Raw genomic sequence first — 23,585 nt, forward strand, 5'->3', positions numbered from 1 at the left:
TCCGACATTATCAGTTGCTATCAACTGCATAATTCGTAGTTATTTAAAATTTATTCCTTGCAATTCGAGCTTTATTACGACTTCTTATTAAACTCGTTACGTCAATTATTTTTCAGATTTAAGATTTCTCCTTATCATAACGACCGGCTATTAAAAACCATATCCAGAGAAAAACATTATATTACCTACTTAACCCTAGAAGCCTAATCTATATAGAACGTACACAAGGCCTTAATATACGTCTCAGAGGCGTACACATATAAGAGCCCTTATTTTGGTTATATTGTTTAATTATTATTGTTTTAATAAAGCGGAAATTTGAATTTGGGATATAAACTAAAAATAAAACCACACTGTTATCAATTATAACTATAATCACAGTTGTTTATTACAACATAAAAAACAATATGCATAAATTGGAACAAAAAAATTAACTTCTTCAAAATCAACTAAAAAATACATTATTTTTATAGAATATCAATTTTTTTTAAGCTAATTATATATTCTTAGATCAAACATTACAACTAACCAGACTTTAAAGTACTAGATTAACTTTAGCAACAGTCTACACATAAATCAACCTTGTGCTCGCCACACACAGTTTTTTTTACATTTATTACACACTAATTTTGACATGCATGGTTGGATTAGTTTCTTCAGAGGGCCCAGATTCTTGTAATGATGCAACGAACTCAACACCTCATTATTTTCGTACTCGCTTTGAACGTCATCGATAATCTGGTCATCCACAACTTCGGAATTTGAATCCTCGTGAGAAGGACGTCTCCTCCGTTCAAAATTGCGATAATGTCGTCTTCATTTAATATATTGGACCGTGACATATTTATACCTGAAACAATTCCGAAAAAAGATATAAAATACACGAAAAACAATCAAAAGTAAAATCACTCAATCTTAGTTAAAAGTTACACAAAGCCTAAACATACGTCTCACAGGCGTGCAACACTTCGATAAATCAAAAATGGCGGGACTTACCTTAACGATACAGGCACCGTCCTCTAGCTCCCGTCGGCTACTGAGATAACTAAAGAGTACGACGCGCTAGCTTCAACCGTTAGAAAGAGACATCCAATATTCGAATTCTTGTACGCCTCGCAGGCGTAGATTAGGCTTCTAGGGTTAAAAACATCATAATGCAAGTACCTATGCGGAACTCTGAAAATACAAAAATATACTTACAATTGCTAGCAATGCAAATTATTTACCTACACCTGCGTGACATTATCGACTATACGTATATCTATATGCGTCTAAAAATAATCATGTTCAAAAGTGTTTGTACATATATTGATTTTTTATCTTTTTTAATACCGTACGAGAAGGCATGATGGCGTTTAAATAACGCAATGAATTCTGAATAAAATCATCATAATTTATTGTAAATATCAATGAGAACATATATATAACATATATTATTGATACATTGGAGGTATTTCTAGATATAGGTGCGCATATTAAATATGTGTTTAATATTTATATGAATATTATTATGCAAGTGCCAGGTAAGATAGAAATAACTCGTTCACATATGAGCGATTGCTACCTAGTTTTATTTTTATGAAAATAATAGCCATGTGGGTATTTAGGAATAATATTAAATGAATGAAAATAGGAATAATAACAAATGTTACTTATTAATACTGATAGTTTATAATGCTCGTTGTAGGCATGTCTATAAGTGTTGAATGCACCGTTGACAAAGTTGGTTTTCATCAGGTAGGCTTTAGTCCTTCGATAGGCTTTGATTCTTTGAAGAACATAAGTACGCAGGCATGCTAACGTTCTTCAGTGTGAACTCAGCGTGAGTTTTCCCTTATGAGATACTGAACAAAAAGCTAGTCATGTGTGATTTGGCATTGCGCACCGAGGGTTCCGTAAAAAACGGATTCAGGGAAAAATGTTGTCGTTGATAAGCATAGGTATAAACATACTCCGTACTCGTATATAGATATTCTGTGATGTAAGTAATATAATTTGCGTGGTAGGTATGTACAGGAACTGTAGGTACAGATTAATTATTTTTGACACCCACCTTCGTCCTTCTTTCAACTTGATTCCGCCACATGTTATCGGGGAAAAATTTATGTCGGACATAACATAGATTATATACCTACCTATACCGATTTAAAATAAACACTTCGTTTACTTCCTCAGCCAATAATCCAGTATGTTACCAGGGAAATTTCAATACGCCGCTATTTAAATATCTACCAATTTTATGACTTTATCAAAGCCACGAACGATAATACAAAAAACACGAGTCTTGACCCTTGATAACCTGCATTTAAAATCTTGTCCCTGTGTAATCATAAATATTTTTTGTAAATGACCTATTTTCTGGTAAACTAATTAAGTAGTATAATATTTTTCATCGCTAGTTATGATGTTGAGCTTAACAAAACATAAAACGCATTCGATTTTTAAAACAATGAATAAATTTAAATGTAAACCTACCATACCTACTTCCTTGATGATTACGTATTGTGCTCTAGTCGTGCTAGATGCAATAATATAATAACTTTCTTTTCCTCTTATCGTTTTGATAAAGTAAACGGTAGTAAAGGTGAGCTTAGCGGTCGGTGGCCGCAAGGACGTCGGTGCGCGGGCGGCAAGTCAAGCACGCTTTTGTATGTGTGCGTGCATCTTCGCTTCATGTGCTTTTGAGTTTGGTTTGGCTTGGCGGGGATTGGGGAATGACATTGAACATAAATGTTGCCCACTATGTAGATTTTCCTAATATAAAGAAATAATATTTTTTTATTGTGTGCACGACAATGCTACCTACTTACATACAATATATGAGTTTGATTAAGAAAAAATTACATTCCGTTATTAACATAATATGACTTCAAAACATCGATAAATTTTGAAAATACTTATATTATACAAGTTGAGGACAAATTTAACAAAAGCAAACATTTTACGTAAGGTTGTTTTATACCTAGTTATTAAAACGAAAAAAAAAAACATTGTATAATATGAAAGAAGCCATAGAGTGTAAAATATTACAAAATGGATACTGGATAAGAACAAAATAAATTATAAAAAATGTTGTGTGGTTTTATGAAACCACAGTAAAAGTGAAACTTAGGCACAAAATTATCGTATTTGTACGATAATGACTCCGAATACTGCTTTATACCTACTCGGCAGCCGACCGTCCCGCGACAGGCGCTACACAGACCAAAAAGTTTGAGACGATGTAATAAAATTTTCACTTTAAATACAATTTTTTTAGGGAAACGTAAATATCTGATACTAGCAACATTATCAGTTTAGTGAAGAGTGTGCGCTATACTGCGAGCACGGGGCGGCACACCGCGTATTCATTCACGCACACAGTTGCGTAGATTGTGGAGTGTGTTTTGGTACGGCTTGCCGCTTGCGAGACGCGAGTCGTTAGTTTTATTGTTTTTTTTCGTCCTTCCAGCAAGCCACCCGTTTATCGGTGTATGCTTACCTGTATACGGTTCATATTTTCAAAACTTTGGTGTTTCTCGCTAACTAGTTTACGAATACTTCTAAGTTATAAACAAAGTGAAATCAAAGTGGACTCCAGATGTTGGGACAAATTGCATAACCTCGTTTTGGATCAACAAATAAATATAAACAGTGCTCGGGACAAGTTTTGCTAAGAGTTAATAAATAAAAATAAAGTGATGAATTATACAATGGCTTAAACTGGTAATCCAGGAGGAGAATGGGCCGATGTTACGCGAATTTCGATACAACTCGTAACTTCACCCACATAACATTTATGGTAAGTAAAAAGTTTCATGTTTTGTTTCGTAACATGCAAGTTTTTTCGCAAATGGCTATCGCATATTCGCAGATGTGCTCTTTTATTATTTACACATCCTCGAGTTGCGAAAGTTTCATATTGCTTTATTTATGTTTATAGCGATATTATGAGTTGAAAGTTTGCAATAGATATAATAATTTGTTTCGTGTAGCTGCGCTCATTATAATTTTATGAATCTTGCTGTATAAATTTTTCTAATTGCTTTATTAGGTCACTTCTGGTTTCTGAGAGTAACTATTTGTTATTATTATACATACCTAGTTGTCACTGACGTGCTTTCGTTATTTTTAAATTTAGAATTTTGAAAGTGATTATTTTTAAATTAAAATAAACTCATTTTGATTTTGGCCAACCCCTTGATAATGTAAGTTTTTCTTCCAAAATTGAGTAAGTAAGTGTATCTTTCTTAGAATAAGAATATTACTAATTCCCCTTAATTAACATAAAGAACAAAAAATAAAATCATATAGATAATACCTAACCTATTCTACATGCCAAAATACATATTGAGTACAAAAACCATGAGCTTTTACATAAAATGAACATATTAAGGGTGCTTTTGGCGCTCTTTTTTTCTCGAGATAAACGTTTAGTTTTGTCACGATAAAAGTGGTTTATCGCAGATAAAACCAAAACTAAAAGTAATTACACAAAATGCTCTGACAAATATCTTGCAAATGTTTTAATATAATTGTTTATGAAAAAAAAAATCATAATAAGTATTACCATGTCAAGTAGAAAACGTAAAAGTGTGAAAATTAGAGCTAACTTGGTGATTTTTTTTTATCGAGTCAATTTTAATATTTTATGTTTTTGATTGAACAGAATCGTTGAACATATCATCTAGTTTGATATATATTTTATTTTTTAGATTTGGTCTTGAATATTACACATATCATCTAATAGAAGATTGGTAATTTTGCTTTATACGCACCCTTAAAGAAAATAGTAACTAACCTAAACATTGAATTAACTTCTCAAATGGATTCTAAAACCACCATTCTACCGTACCAACAATTACCGCTGCAGCTTATTGTAAAGTAAAATATCTACAAATTACCCGCATATGTTAGGTGCAAGTAAACAAAAGCTATTCTAATGTCTTCATCTTGCACACAATGGGACGAATGCAAATCTAAATGAATACAATGCTAGACCATTACAAGTGTTGCTGTTTAGATGAGGCCAAATTAATGATTGGGAACATTACTGATTGCTATCAATGATGTACTAAACAATTGATGTAAATAGGCTCGTTGTAATAGCTATGGTATTGTTTTAGCATGTTCTATAAGTTATTGTAAGGGTTTTAATGTGATATACATATGATGGAAAGTAGCATGGTGTATTTATTTAGTAGTCTATGAAAAGTATGAACTTATTAATTTATTAATTATACATTTTAAACAGTATTAATAATTGAAATGTCAATCATTTCAAGTATATTAAAGCTCTTTAATCTCCTATGACCTATGCTATGAAAATAACATGCATAGGTGCAATTAAGTCAATTCTATAATTACCGCTACTCTATTTATTATTTTATTTATTCAAACACAATTCCTATAAATAAAGATTTAAACATTGATCATTGTCTAAATCCTAAGGTCACATCTCATGACCTCAAACTTGAAATCTTGTTTTTTGTCAGATGAGATTTTTATCATCGTTCTTAGAAACCGAAAATGGAGCTGCCACAAATCTTAAATGCAAATTCCTGTAATTAACACTATATGAATGATATTCAAGTGTTTATATAATCCTGCAAATGAGTTAATTATAATTTAGAAAGTTTGCATTTTAAATAAATTTAATTACAGGCCATTCTCATAATGCAAGGAAAGTCATTTTGCATATTTTTTCTAAGAGCTTACAGTATTTGGTTACAATTTAACCACATATAGTTGGTCTGGGCTAAAATCTATCTACTTATAGGCTCATTAAAAAAAATTTTTTTTTTTTAATGTGGTAGAAAAAGTGCAATAACAAGAAAAAGAAATGAAGTAAAGTGAGCAAAGCTATTTAAAGCTCGTGCGAGGAAGTTAATAAAGTAATATTTTAATAGCATTTCTACAAAATCATTACAGGATACTTATCTAGCAACACCGAGCCCTTGAAAGTTGCCAGTGCTATAATAAATAATTTTACGATCGACGCGATATCTTCGGATTAACCACTACCGGGGTTTAGCATTTAGACGTTAGTGCAGCGTGTTATACGTCTTACCTCTTATCTGCCCATAATGAGTTTGTTATATTCTAATATTAACCGTTCGTAATGCTCTTAGAAGCGATCAATTTACTTCGCTGGCTAAGAGCATAGGTTTATCTACGTAATAATATGAGCTGTGTGTTCTTACGTAGATTAATGATGGTAAATGATTTATAATGCATTTGTTTATTTTTTATTACGTAATGAGGATTTATTATCGTGTAAGTGAAGTCGAAGTTGACTTATCTTATATCTTCTTCTGATGGTTTAGTTTTGTTAAGCATAGTTAATATATTTTACATCACGGAGTTATCATATTATGACTGTCCCATGGGTGAATAAATCAGGTTAAACTGAGTAGTTCCAAGTTCAAGTGTTAATTAATTTAAAAAGTTTTGCCTTGACAAAATGCAATAAGGCTAATCAACATTATTCTCATTTGGTATGTTGTACATGTCTTAACGGTTCTGGCGTCAAAGCTGTCTCTTTGTATGTTTACTCCGTTTTATAGAGACAGTAATTGCGTATCTAAAAGAGAAATTGTTTAGGAATTCGTAAGGAAACTTCGTTCTACCTGTGTAGTTTTACGACCGCTAGTTAAAAATGGAGCTTTTTCTACAAGCCCGATACATTAAAGGTGCCTAGATTTATTACGGGCCGCAATAAAATCGCACCAATGAACTCAGCCTAATGTCCCGGGGTTCAATGCTATTGTAGTGTGTAGTGTATTGTTAAATAAAACCTCATATGGATTTATAGTACATCTATAACGACAACCTACAATTCGTTACGGGTCGAATCTAAGTGAGTGAGTTTTCTGGAACCCTGATTGTTTTATTTGAGCACATTGAAACTCAAACACATGCTGTGTTTAAATGAATTTGGCAAATAGCAGTTCAGCCGCAATGCACGGTCCACAAATCCCATCTGTGTGCTCCATTACTTTCCCAGAAATACTGGCTCCTTGTTTTCATTGGCACTGTGAGAGTCCATTGTTAGTTAGCCGCTATAGGCAATAGTTATGTTTTCAGCGATACGTGTTGATTGTGACCGACATGCTTGCAGGCACGTAGCGTGTACAGTGGAGAGGAAAAGCTTAAAATATTTGCTGAACAAATATGTTAACAAGGTAATTCTGAGGGCTGACGTGCCGGTAACAAGGGTCGCGTATATGTGCTAGAATTTATGGTTGTCGACGCTTCCAATGGCTAGTTTGTTTTGGTGTTGTAATGTTGTATTGACTGTACAAATGCGAAACCTTGTCTATGGTCGTGCTTTATGTTAAACACGTAAATAGAATGTACATTGTACAAGTATTACTTAAGTTTAACGTTGTCAAAGGACTAGGTCTAGGTTGCCTTTAATATTATTGTTTTATCTATGTTTGGACGTTCCATAATGCTTATGTTTAGTAGCAGAAGCTTTTGGATGAATTAGGATTTGGCTTTTCTGTTCTTGTTGTTGTTCTTGTATATCGTAACATTTATATAATTGAAGTATTTCGTCGATAGAAATGTAACTAAGCATTACTTTTACGCACTATCAGTTGAGTAATTACTCGTGTGTTATCGTTATCAGTTAAGAAGTTTACTACCAGTGAGTAAATATACGTTATCAATACAGGTCAATCGGTTTGATGCACCTTATCAATAGTAAATACTTTGGAAAATGTTTATCTACGTTTGTGTACACTCGTTCGGAAAATATTGATTTTATTTATTTATAATAGGGATTTATAATCTGTGCTATTTTAGATGGTGGCGCCAGAAGGTAGTTGCTTTTCGAGTGCATATATTTCTATTTTATTTTTTTGGCACGCTCTGTAGTGTAAATTACGGCTTAGGTACTGCATTTTGCCTTTAGAGATGTTGTTAGATTTATATTAGATAACTGATAGTTACACTGGGTTCGTTAAAATACGTGAGCGTGTGTGCCGAGCACATATGTCAGAAGTGAAACTTCTTTTCAAGATTCAAAATCGTCGCCTTACTCCATGACGTGACGGTATTGCCATGACGCAACCTTAATTTTACTCTCAACAAAAACTTACAAAATATCCATTGTTCAAACTTGATAGAAACCTTCATTACCGAAGAATACAGTTTTACTGATGATTGATGAATAAAATAAATCCAGAAATTGCAACTTACAGGACTCGGTAACGTTTAAAGTGATGAATAGGGTACAGCAATTTCACCTTACAGGATCCTTTCAGTAACGTTTAAGGAAACACCATAAATACAAACAGCATGGCAGGTTGAAGCGAACCAAAACAGACATTCAATGCCATTCCGACAATGTTGCAACAAATCATAGACACCATAATAATTCAACTGCCCACCGCGACAGTTCGGAACAGGGTCTGTAAACTCCAATTAGGTTAAAACTGGTTATCTAAACAAATAACTGCCACTTGTTGCTGGTTAATCTTGAGGGCCTTTGCACGTTATACGATACGATATCGGATGGTATATGCCCGATGCGTGTATGGTAAATGGATACATTCGAATTTGGACGGTCTGCAGTAAAACAATTTGAATCAATTTAATTGAGATTTTTTAGCTTGTGCCGGTCAAAACCTGAATACAAAGAACACAAGTTAGGTGAAAAGGGTGAAATGAACTATTTAGACGTCTTGTTCAGTGTACATTGAATCTTCAAAACCTTACCACTAATGGTTTAAGTACCATGTAGATGTAGCTTGTAATATTTTTCATATAATGCAAGTTATCAAATTTAACATTCAAAGTAAATCACATTCCTTTATCAGATATCGACAACAGGTGAATATCGTGTCGTATAGTATAAAAAATATCGTAGGGACCCACAAGTGTATCAAATAGATCGTCTTATCGCTTATCCATATTGCTTCTGCTGGCACGCCCTGGTACTTGAAGTCGTATTAAAATACAATTTTAGATCCAACGACTTAAAGCACGTGGGGTTTTAACGTACTTAGCCTATATCCCTCGTTACGTAATAGATTCGACTTAAAATATTTGAAGATTTTTTGGGTGGGTTAAATATAAAACAACAGTTTTCTAGAAGACAAATATGCTTTAACTTAAGTAAATTAATACGATATTTGACAGCCAATTAGTATGCAAATATTGGGTTAAAATTAATAACGGAATGTCAATAAGGACGTGAAGAAGTTTAAATTGTTTTTCCTTTATTACCTTTTAAGTATGTAGTTTCTACGTCAAAACAGAAAATCGTGTGTAGGCAATCACATTCGAATTACAACCATGTCTTGTTCGGTTTATTAGTGCAATTGAATTTAAATTGCTTTTCTATCATTAGATACTATTTAATAGCCGTTGAGTCTTTAATTAATAAGAATGGTAAGAAATTGGATTATTCGAGTTTTGTTTTTTCGGGAGAGGTTGCTTTTCCCTTGCCTGCCTTATAAATTAATTCAAACAAGTTCATCAGTCCTAGATAAAACATAATAGAAATATAGAATAACCTAGGTAAATAAATTTTACGTACGTAAAGGCATCTACGTTTATAAAACGACTTTTTAATGTAAGACTTCCACAATAGGCACAATTCGACGCGCATAATTTTGCCGGATTTCTTTCAATTATTTAAATAACTTTCTCATTCAACTAGGAAACATTAGATGCGCTTTAAAACAATCTAGCAGAACATTAAAATGCATTCAACTCTCAGATATGTTTGTAATGATATCAATTTGATGGCGGAACTCATGTACGTGATTTCTTTGCCGCTCCAATTTATATTTACGTACAAAATTGGCTCAGTCATTACTGCCTGGAGTAGATTAGGTTTTTACGTTACGCGCCGACAAAAAATTAATATGATTTATTATGTTGGTAGATAACTTATTTGTAAGCTCGCTATTTTGAGACGCAGCCATTAACGTCCGAATCGTAAAAAAACTACAAACTAGCTCATGTCCGTGTAGCCTTCGTTACTTTGATTTTTTTTATTATTAACGTTATGGCGGCTTTATTGTACAGATTACGGATATGTTTCAGCGACTCTACTTTTGTTTTCTGTTTTATTTTTATATCGGGTGCTGCACGAAAGAACTAATTTACCTATTATGCTGCGTGTATATTTTATATTTATATTTTTTCGAAACTTGGACAAATCCGTTTGTATGAATTCAAATAAACAAAATAAGTCTTTATTTAAGGTGGATGGCGTGCTTCCAATAAAAATATTCAAAATCAAACATTTATTTATTCAATTAGACTTCTTCGAGAAGCACTTTTGAAGCCTCATTTCATATTTTTAACAGTAACCACCGATTTGGAAAGCAGTATCTACGGAGAAAAACCGGCAAGAAACTCCATAGTTGCTCTTTTTTATTACGAAGATATTTACTTTAGATGCAGAAGGTACAGGATCTTCATACCGCATACGTACGGATCTTCATTTATTCTGCCTATTTTGGTTCTTATCTGTATCGTATCGGTGTATGTTGCAACCACTGCAACTATAAACTCATTGCTAATCTAAGGCATTAACACACTTCCGAGTCTAAAACACATTTAGTACGTGTAGGCACGGCTTAACATAATTGATCAGTGCACAATATCTAGGTCGGTCTATTTAGCATACGAACGTATCTCGAGTTTATAAACATTAGCTATCTTGTTTGTTTTATGAAGATAGCCTTTCAGCAAAATACGATCTAATGAGTGCGAAACTGTTATCGCCGCTATGAAGTGATCACTAACGAGATAGTGTCGCAAATCTCGGAAATCATATAATTATGGCTATATCTAGTGTATTGAAATTAATGTGTAGGTTTGAGAAAGTTATGTTTTATTGGGAATATTATTTTGTAATGATTATAGTGATTGCTTCCTATATTCTTGGTATATGAGAGAAAGCCTTTTTCAATAACTAATAACTCATAAGAGCTTTTGTCTGTATTGACCTCATAAATTAAGTTGTCTACGAAGTTATTGATTTTGTATTCTTTATGTTAATCATGTCAAATTTGGAATATTCGAAGCGGATTACGAGCGATAGTTTGATTGCGACGGAGAAAATTAATGTGTCGATATTGAATATTATAGTTTGGGAGATGGCTGGATATTTGCTTATAGTTTGAAATATTTTAAATTTTGTTTTGGACTTTAATACCGTTAAAATCTTAATACTATTATAAAGGCGAAAGTTTGTATGGATGTTTGTTACTCTTTCATGTAAAAACTACTGAACCGATTACAATGAAATTTAGCACACATATAGAGGGTAACTTGGATTAACACATAGGTTTTATCCCGGAAATCCCACGGGAACGGGAACAATGCGGGTTATCCTTTGAAAACGCGGGTGAAGCCGCGGGCGTAAATCTAGTTTTAAATATTTCACTTAAAATAACGTTTGTATGGCTAAATGTGAAATTAATAGTTTAATAGTGATATAAGTACAAATCGAGGCATTAAAAATTAATCGTCACCTTGATAGATCGCGTCCTGATTGCGCTATAAACGAAGTAAGATTTATTATTAATTAGAAAATACAAGCACCACGTCCTAGACTATAAAGTTATATTAATTTGTCGCAATAAACGTTAATTTGAGAGAAATGAACGCCGACGGTATCTATCTACTTTGATTGGCCATTAAACGTTTTTTGTACATCAAAGAACGAGAATCGAGATTGAAGTAATTGCTAAGGAGTAGATTTTAGACCACACTCGCGCAAATAACGCAAAAAATAAAGTACTACCGACTTTATGTGTGTAACTTGGTTTATATGCATGTAACAAATTATATACGTGTGGTAGCTTGAGCTTGGCTTGGTTTGTGTGTAGTTTAAAAGGAGCCTATGTGATTCTCTAGTTTTGTGGGTAGTACACAAGATGTTGTGTCGGTAAGCGTCTTATAATTTTAATCCTTGTTTCTCCGGTTATGGTAACTGACTTAGATATATATTATAGAAAATAATTAATCGTGTTATTTTTTTTGTCATAAAACTGTCCGTCTTTTGGTTAATTATAATGTCCGTATGTGTATTGTCATAAAACTACAATGGAGAGCTTTAGCAGAGCTTTGAAACGTGAAAGTGTGTTACCCTTAACTCAGTAACAGTAAAAGTATAATATGGTCACTTCAAACTTTAATAGCCTCACAAAAAAGGTTCAAACGGGCCTTTCAAATGTTCAACATGTGTTAAATATTAAACAATTGTCTTTGTTGCAGCGTAAATAACCGTGAAGGCATCAAAATGTGGCGTGGTTATCAACTAGTCGCTGTCCTGGGCTTGCTCGTGTTGAGCAGGGGTGAACTTCCCGAAGACGACTTCAGGATAATACACAAACAAGGTAAGATTGCATTATGGACCGTCTACACAGAGCCAATATAACGAACGAGAGCGAACAAGCGAGTTTTATTGACAGATAAAACGTGCGAAGGTCGTTTGTAAATTGTAGTATAGAATGAGTAAACAGTATGCAATTACCGGCCTATTAGTTTTAATAGTTTCGTGTAAACACTGTAGTGTACAAAATAAAATAAGCGATTTACGTTGAGTCATATTTTAATGTGTGGAATTTGGTCGTTGAACATAATTCTTTTTAAAGGCTCTGTGTGTACGCACCATTATTAGCTTACAAGATCTCATGCCGATAAGCTCTCCATGTGATATTTATGATTGTTTTAATGCTCCGTTGTTTTGTTTCAAGGAACAATGCTAAAGCAAAGCAATTTGAACGCACGATGATTGGAATTGGCTAATGAATTTTCATGAATGTACCCACTTATGGGCATTAGTTGTGTAGTTTATTTCAAAGGAACTCTCCCAGGACACGCGTTTATTTATTACCGTGTAGGAATAATTTGATGGCTGTCTTGTCCTGTGTATTTTACAAGATTAGTTAGTATTTATTATTTACATATTTTGTCCTCGGCACAGGCAGTTTTGAAAGATTAAAGTGTTAGGCCTTATATCCTTTTTTTAAATGTATCGAATTCAAAATGCTTTACATCTTTTGAACGATAAACCAATAGAAGACACCCAACATAGAAACTAAACGGTTGGTCATTGACTTCTCCAGTCTTCCTTAAAAACAACGTGAACGTTGGAAACCCGTAAGGCATTTCATATTACCAAGATGGTTGCGAGATAAACCTATCATAATCTCCCTCGCAGTGTCTCTAAATAACAGTAATTTAAATCTATTACACACAGTATCTCACAGGAAGTTGACAGACCTCGCAGGATGTCATTCGAAGACATTTCACAAGACCTATGTAGACTGGCTGATATGTAGTAGATAGATTGCCGTGATTCATCCTGGCTATAATGTTATAGACAGAACGGGGCCGCCTATTGTCTAAATATAGTGTGGGTGTATTATTAGAGATCTTACAAGTAATGAAGATGATTACATTCGATTGAAGGATTAATTTGCATCGGTGATTATCATATTTTATCGACAATGAGCTTCCGCCCGCGTCTATTGCTTGCTATTTTTTGGGTTGACACATTAACATGGAACTTTTAACCGTGTTTAAGGCTACATATCTCAAAGTAGGTATTCGTAAGAGATAAGGTAAGAGATATTAAAATATTGAAAAAAAAAAACAATATTACTGTTTTAACAGTATTATTACGTGTTTGTTTATGTAAACTGTAACCATACGATAATTTGTTAATTATGTATCCGATTTTATTATGATGAAAGTTTTTGTAATTATTTTATAACGGAATCATCTTACCGCTCATTTGTATTAACATTGAGTATGTTTGTCTGTTTATGGGAAACTTCGAAATTCAGTGCAATAACTAACCAAGTTTGACTCGTTTTATCGAGGCCACATGGACATATGATGCCGTAAAAGCCTTATATTTGCCAAACATAAGCGAATGTTTGCTGTACATTAGACTTAATTTATTCAGTTTTGTTAATTTTGGGTAAACACTTTGTTTGATGTTCTTCGCCTTAAATATGAAGTTTGTTTATAGTTTTATGTGCTCTTAAATTGTTCCGTGAATGTGTTGCTTGAATTTTAAAATAGATATATCTTCGTAAATAAATAGAGATTATGTTCATATGACATTTTAAAATAATATTGATTTGAACTTAAGTATTTAAAACGACCAGACCGGAAATATTATTTAAAAATAAATGGATGCAAATGATCCAATATTATAACTCCAATATGTTAATTAAAGATATTTTCTCGTTTCCTAAAAATTAAAAACAAGAATACGTAGGATTTGGTTCTTATTCAGCGTTAGATACTTAGATACATATATTTAAGTTGTTTAACTTATAGAGTTTATCTTAATTATTATGTTGGACAAGATAATGCAATTTGACTGCACTATGATGCCATAACTTTTATTTACATGATAATTGAAACGTAAAAAAAGATAATGCTTTAATTTTGTCATGATTTGGTGTCTAGTCTTCATCCTCTATTCAAGAAATGATATTCAATGATAAATACATTTCCTAATCTAGTTTAGTATCTGCTTACAAAGCAGAAGAAGTAGGGAAAAGTAAAACGTACATATCTACTACAATATCTTACAAAACAGACTGGTACGTTTTCCATTTAATTCAAGTATTTAGCGGCTTAACTTCAAATCTATGACGACAATTTTAAGACAGTTGAAAACAAATTACCCAACTGTTCAGGATATATTTCCTCATACGCCCACTAATATGATCCAATTCTATCACCTAGTTTTCCAATACTTGATAAGCATAACGCGAAATAAGACTTCGATTTAATTTATAAGAGGTATAAATCGATTTATGTCCAATATTTCAATCCTAAGTGCGCTATTCATCACATGCGATCAAATACTAGATTTTAAATGGAATATCTTAATAAATAAATGATAGTAGGTCAGTCAAAGATTTGCGTGTTTGTTAGGTTATCTAAATGTATTGGGGTGATAAATATGTGTTATGAGAATAGAAAGTTATCTGTGGTCACAGAGAAATGCCAATTTTGGAGGTTAAGTGACAGGTTACCGAGGATTCTCCATATAATAAATTATTATTATTAAAGGCATAATGTTTTCGTCGAATTTCGTATGGACAATTTAGGACGTATCTACACTGGGTGTTTTTTGTTGTGATTTTTTAATAATCTGTTATTTTATACAATAATTATCACGCGAATTCTTCTAGTGTACATATAGCCATAAAATAGCGGCAACCTTTGAAGAATTCTCCATATTTAATTCAAGGCATTAATTATTTCGATCTTCAGCTGTAGACAATTCGTCGTGAGTTTACGACCTTGCATAATAAATCCGTTATTTGTAGGCTCTGTGTAATACAGATAAGATATATTTGGATTTTTACGCATTATCATAATTTATCATCATTATTTTCAGACCTGTTGGCGTCAGATAGCGATATCTTCGAAGATAAGGATGCCAGATCGTTTTCGCAACTGTTGTTCGATGTTGCAAGGGACCAGGTTATTGTGGGTGCAAGGTTGGTGAAATCTGTTTATTAGTGGTGATTTTGTGGTTTCTAACACAATTATAATATACTTACTTTATTCAGTATCAGAGTTCTGGAGAGAAATAAGGCAGTTACACATTTTACATTAGTAAGCTGATAACGATGTGTTAAAATTTTTCTCCTCAAATAAGTCCAAACCAGATCGAGGGTTGCATATGAATAGTATATTAAGATGTGTCAAAAATGAGATTTAAGAAAGGGCCTGTCCCCAAATCGTTAAGTCTATAGAAATATGTAAAATATTGTTTTTCAAATGCCACGGCGCTTGTAAAACTAGTTTTTTATTGGCGAGCCCGTTTGCGTATGCGTGCAAATGCGTGGGAGTCACTTTGTATTTAACATCGCCATAAAGTAAGGTTTTTACAATATTGTGATACATTAATACATTTATGAGCATATTTCGGAAATGTCTCAATTCCAACAGTGGGATGTTCCCATGCGAAGTGACGTGGGTCGCCAGAATTGACGATCCATATGGAGGTATCATAAATTATTGTCTCTTATCTCTAACTAATATGGGATTCTTATCTAATAAGCCTAGTGGCGTTAACGTTTTATAGTTTTAATTTAAATATTGCTTAATTTAGTTATGAGCGCGTTTTTTACGATTTTTTAGGAGATATATCAGAATAGATTCAATCGTTTTTGGCGAAACAAGCATGTTCATATAGTATTTCACTTTCTTTTATATTGAATAGAAATGTTTTGGTACACTTAACCAAATGATCATGTTAATAAGAGTGATAGATACACATGTTTAGGTATAGCTTAATTGCTTCCTCTTTACTAATTAGGCTATCTATAATCCCTGTTTCCCAACAAAGTCGTGGTCATTGTCAGTGTTCAAAGGATTACTAATTACTGCTACTGGAAGCGATGGTAGAGATAGGTCTATTTAGCTTTCTAGAAACAATGTTTTATTAAAACGTGTTTAAATATTAAAAGGTTTTTGTGGGAACAATAGTCCTTACGTTGTAAGATGTTTCTTTTTTTTGGATAGGGACTGTCAATTTCAATTGATCTGGGCTGATCTGGTTTTTTTCATTCTTATGGTCCCATCAAAGTAATTTAAGGTAAAGTTAAGTGTCTGGTGGCTTATGTTAATATTTCGCGTACCTATCTGTGAACTGGAAAATGTTATTGTAATGTTCTTGTTTTATATGATTTTAGATTTGGCCTCGATGGAGGAATCATTGTAAAATCCACCTGTTGAATATTTGTACGACATCAGGTGTATAAACAGCTCATAAGTTAGTAATAGAAACTGGGTCTCTGTCTCCATTGAAAGTTGAAACGTTTTATTTTCCTATTGACCCCTTTTACTTTATCCATGGGAAATAGACTTCGACGAATAAGGCAAGGAATTGCTATTATTCTTCATGGGAATGTATTGAGTTATGAGCGTATGTGTCTTCAATATTACGCCGTTATTTCTTAAGACTTATGAATCTCTGCCATATGTAGGTATTGCAAATATACATACATCACGTTTTGATTATTGACAAAATTTTTTTGATTTAAAATAGTTTCGTTTATACTCGAAAGTCTAAACCATTTTTAATAAATGAATTTATAATATGTAGGTATTGCAGATGCGAAAGAGTGGTGTTATAAGTTTGAGGTGTGTGTGTGTTTGTGTCTGTGGCATTATAGCTCCCGAATGAATGAAGCGATTTCAATTTAGTTAAAAACACAAACATGATGTAGTAATTACTACATCTACTTGAGAAACGAAAACAAATGAATCATGTCTATACTATACACATTAGAAAACATGTATGTGTAGTAATGACATAGCCTTGGAAAACATAATAACTTAAATAAAATAACATTGTTCTACGGCATCTTTATGGCACAGATCGGGGTCAAAGTCAATTTCAATGTCCGTTCATAGAGCATTCGAAAGGAAGTTCAGCATTATACCTACTTTTAAAAAAGTTTTAAATATACCATTTTGCAATTTTTATATGATTAATATTTAATACATGATATTTAATGAGCCAATCAAAATATCAATCATCAGAATCCGATCACTGTCCTAAAGAACTACATATTTCTTTAGGACAGTGACCGCTAGGATTTAGCTATCAAAAATATACATCATTTTAAATTAGGCGTATAACCAGAGTTTATAAATAAAAAACTCACCTTTTCATCAACAGACTGTGCTTTAATTGAGACAAACGGCCGTGAAACATAATCCAAATAAATTTAAAAGTTGAATGTATATCCCATAAAAAGTTATGTTTACATTATTTTGATGTTAACACTATTTGGTCTATCCGTTTGAGTCATTCACCTGTTTGCAGAGATAGTTATACAAACAAATTTTAGATGCTAGTATAATGATCAACATATGAACAATGCTGGTATTTTGGTCATTATGAATACATTAATTAATTATAAGTTATTTTGAGGTTGACCTTTAGATGTACGGCCGTATATGTCGTCAAGTTTGTCGTTATTTTGTAATAACGCGAAATATGATCGCTTTAATGTTAAAAATAGGATGAGGTCATGTTTAAAATGTATTTGTTAGATTTGAACTTAGAATATTTCATACATCCCATTCTTATGAGAATTTAGGAAAAAATGAGGGTAGTTATAATATTTTACAAAATTTTGTTGCGAAATATTTTAATTGAATTTGGTATAGTATTTTTTATGTTTAGAAAGTCGTTAGATATATTTGGTATAGCGTTTATATACGTTGTTTGTTATTCCACCATCGTATCGCACATAATTATATAAGACTAGATTTCCGCCCGCGGCTTCACCCGCGTTTGCAAAGGAAAACCCGCATAGTTCCCGTTCCCGTGGGATTTCCGGGATAAAAACTATCCTATGTGTTAATCCAAGTTACCCTCTATATGTGTGCTAAATTTTATTGTAATCGGTTCAGTAGTTTTTACGTGAAAGAGTAACAAACATCCATACATCCATACATCCTTACAAACTTTCGCCTTTATAATATATATTAGATAAGTTATTTTATTGCATAGGATAACCTACGAGTAGCATTAGTTTTACATAAATAATGGGAATAGCTAGTAAATGCAATATTAATATCAATTATGCTAGCTATATATACCAGTCCATGGGCTTCAGTAAGGGTCAACCCGTTTATTAGTAAGTAGTAAAATATATCGACTTTTATGTTCGTATGTGATTATTACCTTGCGATGTTCGCGATAAAGTTCCCGTGCGTAGAGCTATTAAATCCAATCGTTGACTATTATGTTAAGCAGGTCCATGAACTTTGTATAAAATAAACAGAGTTCATATGTTGTTTGAGGAATTGCCTTTGTATGCCAGTGTTTATTTTGAGCAAAGCTTTGTTTGGTCTATGAAAGGGCCTTTGAATTATAAGAACTTTATATAAAATCATTTAAGATTTCGAACGAGAAATTTTGTACTGGATGCATACTTTGAAGAAAGGGAGGTCAAAACATAAAAGGGGTTTAATAAAATTGTTAAAATTTTCATACAATTATGTTGTATCCTAAAAAAGAGATCCTTGACAAAATAATAACTCGTAGACGTAAAAAATTCTTATCAGTAGAAAGGTTATGCAAGAGTTGAATAAATACAAATTAAGTTATTTGTTGTTGATACGTGAGTCAATAAAAATTAAGGTTACATAAACAATAATATTGATAATGTTAAGTGTTAAAGCACTTACGTTTTATCAGATTTAAATATTTTAAATTTTAATCAAATGAAGATGTTGAAAGTTGTTACTTGTATTTCGCTCTATTACGACAGTTATATGAATTAGTTATGACTTATGATTATATGATTACTTAAAATGTTATTTTAAAAAATGTGTGCGTGTACTAGTGTACACACGTAAGAAGTGAAACTTCTTTATGACCTTATTTTTCAAAAAATAATTTACTATATGCAACTTTACAGAAATACGTCGAATCACGCGTGGTTGGGATAAGAAAAAGATGGCGCGTAACGGAAAAATGTCACGCGTAACGAAAAAATGTTACACTAAATTTTTTTCCAACCCCGATAAAGAAGTTTCACATCAAAAATTAAGCGATTTCCTCTATTGTCTTTTAAATGAATACAAAAGAGAGGACTCTTTTCTGTTCCCACATTAAGAATAGGTACCTAAATAAATTGGGTCTGCTTTCTTTCTAATGAGCTTTCATTTGACTTAAATTATCTAACATTTTTCATATAAAACTACCTATAAATTATATCTACAGAACCATGTATCACCTTGGTTTCCTGCATTTACTGTTGTATACAATCAGAGGTACCACAGATTACTAAAGTTACTAGTTCCACGTTGTTTTTAATGGACTACTTGCAAGTGATTACAGTTGATGTACAGACAAATAGTACGTAGCTCGTAAGGGTCTAGGTAAACGAACCCTACATTGCGTGTTAATTTGTCGGATCGTCGCATGTCGTGATAGCGATAATTAATGCGTATGCGAGATGACAGTGCCGCACCTTTGCGGTACGAGCTAAAAATAACAATTGCTAATTGCTAAGGGTGAGTACGGACTAGGCGGTTTGGCACGGGTGTGGAGATCGCCTAAGGAAATGGTGAGAACTTTTTAATAGAGGGGCATAATTTGTTTTGATTCAGATGAGCTAGTCGTATTTGTTGTAACGTATAGTCTGCTTTTTATGGCGAATTGTGTAAATTTATTTTACAATGTAAATACCTACGAAATATGCTTTTCTGATGATTTATTTTTAAATGAATATTTACTTGGGGCAGTACTAATTTAAAGTGTACACGTTAATTTGGACGAACATGTGAAAAAGAACTAGGTACAACATTTATCTCAAAACTCAATTCTAGCACCACGGTCCATACATTTAAATAGAAACCAATACAAAAATACAGACAAAAAAATCTCATACAATACGCAACCATGCTATATTTAGTGCTAATTTGATCCCCTCATCAACATCTGTTGCAGAGGAAGTTGTCGCAATTCCATCGTATCTAGTCATTATTTTAGTTGACATTTATTTTATGAACCTGCTTTTAAAAAATAAAACATTTGTATCAATCATACGATACTTGCGAATTACGATCTCCATAAAAACGTATAAAGTACCAGCGCTATATATAATAATTATTACAATATTTGCTATAAAGTTTTCGAAAGCAAATAAATGGAATATTGTAAACCCGTATATTTTCCCAGATCATGTATGTAAATTGCTTACGGCTGGACTGTTTTGCAATGGTTGTAAAATAAGATACAAGTCAAGCGATAGGCCCGGTTTCTGTTGCATATAATAATTATGCGTGACGGATAGCAGACGGCTACTTACAATAAACGTGGAATATAAATAAAATAAGAAATGCAAAGTTGAAAACTTGATAAAATTATTGGTTGTGTATCGATTTACGTAGGAGAGTAAAACCTCTAAAGCTCTCGATTAAGATTTGAAAAGTAAAATGATGAAAGTGTCCTGCCTTGCTTGAAAAGGATGAGCAAACCTTTACCGGTATCTGCAACTTTTGTACTAATTTTGGTTATATTGATGATTTCGTTTATAGAGTTATACATATATTCTTGGCGTTATAGTTAGGCAACAGTTTGTTAAGAGTTAAGACCTTTACCAGGCCGTAGCAATAAAAGTTTCCCGGGATCGCCAGCGTGTTTTTATTACCGGCACATCTTTTTCGTCGATATGCCGGTGCCATCAATAAAACGTGAATAAATATGTACGCCTTTACATCAATGATTTTATTTAGGTTGATTGGTGAAGGGAGGCGTCAAGGATTGTGACTTATAAGGCCTTGTTTGAATTTTTATTTATTCGATGCTTTGCGGCTTGCCAGTTGTAATGTATCGTTATTCAGGTCATTTTTAATCGAATTTCGTATTTATTTTTACTATTATTTATTTATATGGCACATGATAAGTGGTTCACTTTGAAAATCATTTCATTTATATAATATTTGTTGTTGCAACAGGACAAAGAATAAGATTATTCTCTGACTATTATTAAATCACGACAGTCACAAGCAACAAATTAAATACTAAGCTTAAGGCGATAATTTGTTATTCTCTGTACCTGTAATAACTAATAAGTAGTATTCCAATGTAGGTACTTGTTTTATCTCAGAATCGCAACGGTTTAGCGGAAGGAGCTGATTCATATCTCACTAGATGTTTTTTTAGCCTTTTCGTTGTTTTTGTAAGCCTGAATGACTAATTAATTCGTGTTAGTGTTCGTGTTACCATAGTAAGTAAGGATAGTCGTGCATTTTGGTAACGCTATGTACATAAATTTAATAGGACTCATATATTGATCAGTTTTTTGCTGATGACCAAAACTAGCCAATTTTGCAGGACATGAGTTAAACATTTACAATACATTTTATAAACAAACACAAATCCTTTACCCTTATAGGTATTATGTGAGGTGATGGAAATCTGAATCCTCACCTTCTCAAAGTTTTAACTAGTAAATTTGAAAATCTTTAATATTTTTTGACACAAACTTAGGCTATGATGATTTACATGCTGACTTCACCAATGATAAAAGCAATTCAAAGGCATAATAATAGCCATAGGCCTATATTAAACAGCTATATTACTCCCATATAAAACATCTGATCCATCTAACACCACACACAAACATTAACGATCGGCCAGACCATCTGTGTAATAAAACAGTAACTCGATAAAATATAAAATTGTCAATTTGCACACATTAAAATGCTATTACACACAAAAAAGCGGCGTATCAAAGAGTTGTGTCACGTGTATCATGTCATATTACTGTGTGTAGTGCTGTGTAAACTTTGGTTATTATGTTTGACCAAGTGGCTTCGCTTGTACTCGAGTCTGTTAGTATTTGAGCGTGGTACTTGTCTAGGAATCAGTTTTATATGACTTTTAATTGTGTATATCTCGAAGTTGAATAAGAATAGACGTTGCTATTGTTGCTTGTATGAGGTTTTGGTTTTCCTCAATAAATCTTTTTTCATTGATAATAATAATTATCTTTGCAATCATTAATATAGAATGTATAATTCCGATTACTGATTAAATTTACAATTTTTCAAACAATCGAATAATATAAGTGTTTGTTTAACAATATCCTAATAATTATAACGATGCGATATATGTAAATATTTTAAACTGTTATAAATTATAATACGTATTACGTAGTATTAAAATGATTGTGACAGTTAAGGTGATTGCAACGATCTGTTCCCAGCCAATATCCCGCTAGATGGCGCTGAATTCTACATTTCTAGTTTATTTGAGTTTTTGCGTAATTGGAATAGTCATCAAACCTAGGAATAGTCATGGCGGTTACTGAATATTATATTTTATTGAAATATGTTATATCATTGCCTTAAAATCCACCCAATTCGGTAAAATTATGCGTTTTAACATCTGTCATTGCATACAGGGTCGTTTACACACACAGACGTATACAAAAATGATAAAGATTTAACTCTAGATGGCGTGAATGTAAAGCGCGTCACACACGGTGAAGATACTACCTATAATATTTTATCTAATCTAGTAATATTTTATATTACAGTATCTTAAGGTATCCGGTATCAGCGTTCTGACCATCATTTTTCTTTTTTCGCTGTAGAACCGCCATCCTGTTACAAATGACCCACAAAGGAGAATGACCACGGGTGGTATCGGTAAAATTTTAGTTGTGCCACGTATTCGTTATATTGTTAATTCCTATTTGTATTTATAATGATCATATGTATCAATATTAAGTCTTAATTAAACCGGATAAATTGAAATAATAGTAAAAGTAAAAGTTTTTCTTTTGAAACATGTATGAACTTTCGCATTAGTAGGAAGTAGGATTGTTATAAAAATAAAAGTTATATTTGTTGGCGTAAACTATTTTATTGTAATTTTGGGAAATAAATAATGTCAAAATTGATTACCTACAATAAAACGCAGTTTTATTTTATTACCTACATTACACTATTGTTTTTTTTTTATCAAAACATGTATTTGAAGTAGCAAATATGATATTATGCTGATCCAAGCATTTTCACTCAAAACTAATATCACTAATGATTTGTAAAAGTAAATTATTTCAAAA

At 32.5% G+C, this 23,585-nt stretch overlaps 1 protein-coding gene across 3 annotated transcripts in view; it reads left to right on the forward strand.

The window, feature by feature from the left end:
- Nucleotides 1-3,334: 3,334 nt before the first annotated feature.
- The window catches only part of Sema5c (Semaphorin 5c), a 47,464-nt gene continuing 27,213 nt past the window's right edge, over nucleotides 3,335-23,585 (forward strand). For 2 of the 3 annotated variants that reach the window (XR_016317245.1, XM_089708135.1), the window contains exons 1-3: nucleotides 3,335-3,781; nucleotides 12,223-12,344; nucleotides 15,377-15,479. Coding sequence is in view for 2 of the 3 variants with exons in the window: in XM_089708135.1 (XP_089564261.1) it covers nucleotides 12,248-12,344; nucleotides 15,377-15,479 (200 nt within the window). In the remaining variant the exon portion in view is untranslated. Of the gene's footprint in view, nucleotides 3,786-12,222; nucleotides 12,345-15,376; nucleotides 15,480-23,585 lie in introns of all 3 variants that reach the window. The other variant, XM_089708136.1, reaches the window with a different exon arrangement.

Source organism: Colias philodice, chromosome 20 (genome assembly GCF_061535455.1).
Source record: "Colias philodice isolate Cphi_HAF_F1 chromosome 20, ilColPhil1 Martin Lab GWU primary, whole genome shotgun sequence".
In the NCBI taxonomy this organism is placed as follows: Eukaryota; Metazoa; Arthropoda; class Insecta; order Lepidoptera; family Pieridae; genus Colias; species Colias philodice.